This window comes from Polyodon spathula, unplaced genomic scaffold (assembly GCF_017654505.1).
Source record: "Polyodon spathula isolate WHYD16114869_AA unplaced genomic scaffold, ASM1765450v1 scaffolds_803, whole genome shotgun sequence".
In the NCBI taxonomy this organism is placed as follows: Eukaryota; Metazoa; Chordata; class Actinopteri; order Acipenseriformes; family Polyodontidae; genus Polyodon; species Polyodon spathula.
The window spans coordinates 1-7,214 of record NW_024472290.1 but is presented as its reverse complement, the minus strand read 5'-3'; the positions used below and the strand labels follow the sequence as shown (position 1 = coordinate 7,214).

General features: G+C 43.8%; 1 protein-coding gene across 1 annotated transcript; it reads right to left on the bottom strand.

The window, feature by feature from the left end:
- Positions 1-416: 416 nt before the first annotated feature.
- LOC121308907 (calcium/calmodulin-dependent 3',5'-cyclic nucleotide phosphodiesterase 1B-like) lies at positions 417-6,423 on the bottom strand. Its single transcript, XM_041241626.1, has 10 exons — positions 6,243-6,423; positions 4,495-4,608; positions 3,751-3,933; positions 3,378-3,444; positions 3,020-3,136; positions 2,793-2,933; positions 2,210-2,310; positions 1,400-1,525; positions 728-829; positions 417-639 (listed from the first exon to the last, which is right to left on the bottom strand). The coding sequence occupies exons 1-10, from the start codon at positions 6,293-6,295 to the stop codon at positions 435-437; spliced, it is 1,209 nt and encodes a 402-aa protein (XP_041097560.1). The 5' UTR covers positions 6,296-6,423; the 3' UTR covers positions 417-434.
- Between the last annotated feature and the right edge of the window lie 791 nt (positions 6,424-7,214).

The window sequence follows — 7,214 nt, the reverse complement described above, 5'->3', positions numbered from 1 at the left end:
TACACGTACACAGGTTGAAAACCACTGGGTCACATTGTACTCGGTTATAATTCCTATACTTTTATTCTGTTATTTCAGTGTTACTGCTGACTGTCTGAGATGACCCTATCTTGTTTGCACATGAGCTAATTGTACAGCTATGGCCAAAAGTTTTGCATCACCTAGAATTTTAGGATTGAGACATAATTTAAAAAAAACAAAAACTACTTAATTTCGATTTTTTATTTAACATCATGTAATCAAATAAACTAATGCTATTGCAAAAGTCTACAGGCAGCCATAACAGTAGTACAGCATTTTATGTTAGATTAATATTATTTCAATTGTCAGTTTTTCATTAAGCATATGGAAAACTACAAAGCGGTATGTAATTCAATATCCTAACGTAACATTATTCAACAGATTTCATTCGAATGTGACAAAGCAAAATTAGTTCATTTTGTTGGGTGATGCAAAACCTTTGGCCATAGCTGTGCACTCTGCTCAGGGAGAGATTGGTGCTGGGTCCAGGGGATTACCTGCCTGAAGAACTCCTCCATCAGGGCCTTGGTCCAGCGAGTGTGTAGAGCCCAGGGCTTGGTGGGGTGGCTGATATCTGCAGTGTGCAGCAGCAAGGACAGAGCTTTGGGTTTGTCAATCCTGGGGAGGGACAGAGCAGACTGCGGGTCAAGCCGGAGGGGGTGGGGGGGCTATCTGTAGCTCAGGAGAGCAGTGTCCCGCCTCTTACCTGTCCAGCTGCTGCAGACAGGTCTTCATGGACTTGACCTGCATGAGGTGGGTCGACATGTCCGTTGCCAGAACCATCTCGATGACGAGACTACGCAGCTCCCTGCAGACACGGGCAGGCAGCATTGTGAGCGAGACTGAAAACGCCACTATCTGTGTGAGCGGCACAGACTAAAACCACACGCACACACTCACAACTAAACACAAACCAGTGAGAGATTAGCACAAAGTGCACAGCACACTCACTGTTTGAGCTAATATCAAAAGGTCATATATTGGTGTTAAATGCAAAATATCTAAGTATATCCATAGTTGTGCCTTTTCAGGTTATTAGGGTCTCTCTGTGTAAGTGCTTGCACTATTATTATTATTATTATTAATAATAATAATTAGTCATTTATCAGACACATTTATCCAAAGTGACTTATAGAGACTAGGGGGTGATGGAGCACAAGGAGGTTAAGTGACTTGCTCAGGGTCACACACAGTGAGTCAGTGGCTGAGCTGGGATTAGAACCGGGGACCTCCTGGTATCAAGCCATTTTCTTTGACCACTGGACCTCCTAGTGAGATGTACCTGTGCTGGCCCTGTGGTGACAAAGTGAATAAACAGTTTGAGCAGATTTGGGACCGAGTGGTGCGTTTCTGTACAGGACTCACTGCTGCCTTTTACCTCCATTCCTCCCGGGAGAGGTTGATGAAGATGTTCCTCTCATCGTCCTGCATGAGCCGAAACGCTGCGCTCACATGGTGACTTTCCAGCACAGAGCGGTCGTTATAGATCATCGCATAATCGGACCTTGACAGAAACAGTATGGAAGAATCAGACAGGAGGAGTGGACTTGTGGACTTGGGATGCTTCCTCTCCCTTGAAGCCGTTGTTTCATTTCCCAGGAATGGGAGGTGAAAGGGGTCAGCCCAGCCTTGCTGTTTTTGAAAGCTTTCTTTGGGAGAAAGAAAAACATGTTGCCGGGCCAGAAGTAAATCATATAGAACTGTGTTCTGGGAATTCTTTCTGTTTTACCATGCTGTCCTGTACTTTGCCATGTTTTTGTCATGCCTTGCTGTGGTTTCAGTCAGATGCTATTACTACGTGCTTTAAGTAGACCATGCAATTCACAATGCAATCCCCAGGTTTGCTCTGGTGTTATGCACAGAATTTTTATTTTAATAAAAACATGTAGTCTGTGCTTGCTGGGCAAAGAGCAACTACGTCAGCCAAATCTAGGACCCCATTCACCTTGATCTCTACAGAGAGTTGATTTTATTTCTTGTTTTCTTTCCAAAAAAAAAAAATCCCACTGATCTAAAAATACTCTTTCTGAAAAGCATGTTTATGTGAAAGGCACGTTGAGAATGTCTAGCTGTCAGCTGATTTAGAGTGGCAGTCGATGGTATTTGGAGCAGTTTGAGTAGCTGTCCCATACATGTAGATCAGAGGGAGAGGAGAGGGGCTTGGCTGCCGTGAGCCGGGGTCCCTTACCTGGTCTGCACGTGGAAGGGGTTGGTGGTGCCAGTGTGCTCAAAGTCGTGGATCGCAGCTGCAAAGAGCGCTGCAAGGATCTCCAGCTCGCTCAGCCAGTTCTGCAGGAGAGTCACAAACCAGCTGTTAATGTTGATGTACAGCTACAGCCAAAAGTTTTGCATGAAATGAAACCTACTGAACAATGTTACGTTAACATATTGAATCACATACCGCTTTGTAGTTTTCCATATACTTAACGAAAAACTGACAAATTGAAAAATGTGAGATTCTGACATGAAATACTGTACTACTGTTATGGCTTCCGGTAGACTTTTGCAATCTCATTGTGTAGTTTCTTTGATTACGTGATGGTAAATACCATTTATTTACTAAATACTACAATATATCATACTATATATTACTGTATATATATGTATATATATATATATATATAATATATATATTATATATATATACATAAAATGTATTTATTTTAGTTGTCTCGATCCTAAAATTGTAGTTGATGCAAAACTTTTAACTTTTAAACATGACCCCCCATCCCCCGTCCCCCGTCCCCTCGGAGAGGGACAGTGACAGGTACCACTAAGCCTGTGCGCAGCAGAAGGCAGTGGACAGTCTGAGTGATGTCGGCCGCGTGGACCTGGCTGTGATATGGGTTCCGGTGCTTGTTGTATCCGCTCTCCAGATCATCGAGGAAGGAGATCAGGAACGCGATTGGAATCTGTCAAAAAAAAAAGAAGCATTTTGAGTAACGAGACGCACTTGGCCATTTAAAGCTGAAATAAACGGAGGAATGCAAAAGGTCACCTTGAAGTGGCTGTTGAGCTCGTATCGGGTGAGGAGCTCGATGACCACGGTCCTCAGAGAGCGCTCCCTGCTGGCCGAGTTCAGTGCAAACATGTCGAAGTTCCACCGGTCTACGTTCTGAAATACAGGTCTCCCCAGTAACCATTCTGTGGATAAGCTGTTGTCATCCTTATATATGCACCCCGTTACCACGTGCACAGCTGACGGATAGATTGCGTCCCCAGTAATAATAAGAGTAGTAATAGCAATGATGAAATCCTACACACAGTAAGACCTGTCTGCTACGAATCCCCTTTATCACCTGAAACCCTTTAGCACGTATTCCTTGCTGGTTTGCAAGAGGCACTAGTTTCTTTACCCTCAGGCAGTGAAGCACTGCAGACGACTGGTTGGGAATGGCAGCAGAGTAGGCTTTCTTAAACATTCTGAAACAAAATGAGACGATTGCAGTTAGAATAGAATGAAGTGAAGACAACTCAGATGGAAGAACCACAAACAAAGAGAGACAACTCATTGATTCATCGTAGATTTCTAACTGAGAAACTTGACTGGGTGGGAGCAAATTAGGGTACAAAACTGGATATTTAACCCAAGTGTTAACCGAAGGATAAAGTTGCAGTGGGGGCTACAGCTCAACCTCTTAGGCCAGTATGTGGAAGGCCTCCCTAGCTCAGCCCCCCTTGTGTCTGTCTCAGACGGGCAGGTTTTTTTGGGGGGTGGATTAGTCTCACCTCTCCACGAAGATGCCAGCCTGCACAACATGAACAATGCTGCGGAATGTGCGCTTCTCGTCGGACCGCTTGCCAGGGGAAAGGGCCTTGTGGGTGAAGGTGGAGGACAGCCAGTCGCGAACCTCCGAGTGGACTGTGTCCGCTCTGAGCTGCTGCAAGTCATCTTCGATATCCAGGATCTGCCTGTGAAGAGCAACCCAGGTTGTGTGTGTATCAGCTTTCATTGCAATCACACATGTCAGAGACAGTTTGAATCCTGGACAGTGTGCTGCACATACAGCTCTGACCAAGTGTTTTATATCACCCTATAGAATGAACTAATTTTGCTTCATGAAGTCGAATGAAACCTCCTGAATAATGTTACGTTAAGATATTGAATCACATACCGCTTTGTAGTTTTGCATATACCTAACAAAAAACACAAAAATATAAGAATGTGACATTTTGAAATTATGAATTCCGGTACACTTTTTGCGATATCATTTTGTAGTTTCTTTCATTACATGATATAAAATAAAATATTTAAATTATGTTCATGTAGTTGTTTTTTTTTTAAATGATGTCTCAGTCCTAAAATTCTATGTGATGCAAAACTTTTGGCCATAGATTTACACTTCCTTGTTACATTTTGAACCTCCCATATACACTGCAGAACATGGAAACTGCTTCCCTCCCTGGCCAGGATGGTGGCTTATTTCAAATTGGGGTCATTTCCAATTTTATCCTCCAGATGGCAGCAGTTACCTGTTCTCGTCAATGTAAACTGCCTCTAGCAGAGAAGCCGTGTATTCCAGATTCTTCTTTATGTCTTCGAAGTCCACCTCTTTCTTGTCCAGCTGTTTCATCATGATGCGTAACCTGCAAGCAAGAACATCTTTCAGAGAGAGGAGCCTACAGGAGGGCGCTGTTGAGTACAACATACAGCACTGCCATTCAAGATCATTGCAATGCGGGCTTTTCTTGTTTGCATACTTGAAAAAAGAAACAGACTTGCTCGCACTGTCAGCTCTATAACTTAAAAGAAAGCTGCTTTAACCTGCCCCAGACACTGCTTAAACTGCCCCAGACAAGTGCTTTACAAAGCGTTTAACATCAGCATAAACTGGAAGAAAGCAAGCAACTTCAAGAAAGCTTTGCCTTCCCCCACACCTTTTCCCTGAGGCTTGTTATTTGATGTGCTGTCCCAAATACTGACTAAGCGCTGGATGTTTCTGACTCTTGTGCGTCAGGGCTGCATGGAATGACAGAAACATGCTCGGTCGAAGGGGCGGACAGTTTTCTTTGCAAACACCCAGGGTGTTTAAGATGGGACCCCATCAGTGCTGCCCCACACTGTGTGTATCATTGGGGATTGAGGGCACACGCTGCTAAAGGAAGGAGCTGAAGCAGTGTGCTGCTCCGTGTGTGTTCAGCTTTCACTTCTTTCTTTTTGCCTCAATGCTAATTGGTGGAAGCGAGGCAATGCTATCCCGGCCCGTTGCCTTTGCTTATGGGGGAGTAGCAGCAACGCATCATTAACTTTAGTTTTTCCATGACTGAGGATCCTATCACGCTCAAGCCTGGCTACTGTTGGGCATCGCAGCCTGAAGCAGGAAATAATCTTCTGAGGAAATATACAAGCATGACTTTTAATGCTCGTCGTAAAATCATTTCGGTTCAGTCTGGTGAACAGATGTTTTGACCAAAAATGTTAACTCGCATTTACAACCCTTACTTGGATAAATAATGTGTTTAATTATGTAAATAGAGCTTGGCTGTGGGTGTTTTTGTATGTTGTTTGTGGTGGTTTGTCTCAACACTGACGTGAGGTTGTTTATCACCTGGAGAAACAGTTGTGCATCTAGGAGGTCCAATCAGAGTGACAGATATTGTATAATAATCAAAAACATGAAAAAATAAGATTGAAAGGCAGGTCATATTTTTACAGTTCTGGTTTTAAACTCATTCCAAAGCCTAAAAAAGAAATCTTGTTGCACAACTTCTAAACTGTTACCCTGAACAAAGTTCTCTCTGCGCAAAATGTTCACAGTAAATCTTTTTTAAAGAACAGCATGACTCAGAACATAACGCGAGTGAAAACATTGGGTTAAAATAAACAGCAAAACCAAAGGCTTTTTCTTGGAGTGATCTAAGACGACATTTGACAAGTGACAGGAAAACACTAAAGAATACAACATGAAACAAAGAATCAACGGAGTCTGTGGACGTCTTGAACTGCAAAGTTAATCGCTGTGATGCCAGGTTTGCAATGAGAGTACACACTCGTAGATGAGTTAGAAAGAAACAAACTACAAGACCGCGGGGAACTCGATGAACTGCTGGAGGGCAGGATCTCGGAGTCTGCTGTCCTGGAGAGAAGACAGGCGCACCCAGCAGTCTTACTCCTTTATGAACTCAGCAGAGTTAGTGTAGCCCCTTGCTTCCAGAGAGAGAGAGAAAGTGAAAAAAACAAGAGCAGTCCCAGAGAGAACTCCTCTCGTTCGCTGACTTACCTCTTGATTGGAGCCTGTAGGTGTTTCTTGCGAACTCGCACAAACTCAGCCATGGGGGCAGGAGGAAGTGCCTGAGTGTGTGTGACAGACGGAGAGGCAGAGAGACAGAGTACTCTCAGGATGTGACAGGCTGTGAACGGTCCTGAATCTGTGTCAGCACAGAGTCAGCCTCTCTTCAGGGCCCCTGTGCGGCTGGGATTGGGCAGTTTCTGTGTGTGTTTATGTACATGTTTGTGAGGGTGAGGGGGGGGGGGGGGGGGGGGGGGGGGAGGACAATGTTTGTGGCTTTTTTTAGAAAACAGTAAAAACTAGAGATGTACCAGCTTTTCCATTGCAAAAGCAATGAGGGGAGGAACCATTTGCATCATTAGCTCAGTAAAAACCACATCAAACAGTCAAATAGCAACAAACATAAGATTCCCCTCAGTGTGCCCTCTCTGCAGAATACGTAGCATATTTATTCACTTAAGGGCACAAAGTTTATACATTTCTCGATAAACTTATTTCCCAACTTTTTTTTTTTTTAAGCCCCAGTAAAAAAAAAAAATGTGGTATTGCCTTTTGTAGTTTATGATTGTATTTCTCTTATTTCCAAGGTTAAAGCAACCTGTCTGGCTGTGCTTGGCTTGGACTGTGAGGTGGACTTATCCCACTGCAGGAAGCAGAGACCTCCAAACTGATTGCACGTGAGCTACATTTGAACCTAGACGTGAAAGTCTAGTCAACAAGCCTGTTCCTCCCAGCACCCTTACACTAGCCATGCCCTCAATTACTTACCAGAAGTGACCGTGCTCACACTGTACAACAACTTCACCTGCTGGACTTCCAATGTATAACAGCTCACAAGATTGATTGAGAAATACCAATGCGATCGGGAGTCCGATCGAGAGTCTATTAGCCGCAGATGCTGAAGTAGTTTTGTTTTTTGACTGCTAGGTCAAGCTGAGTACTGTTCCCATACTCCCCTGCCTT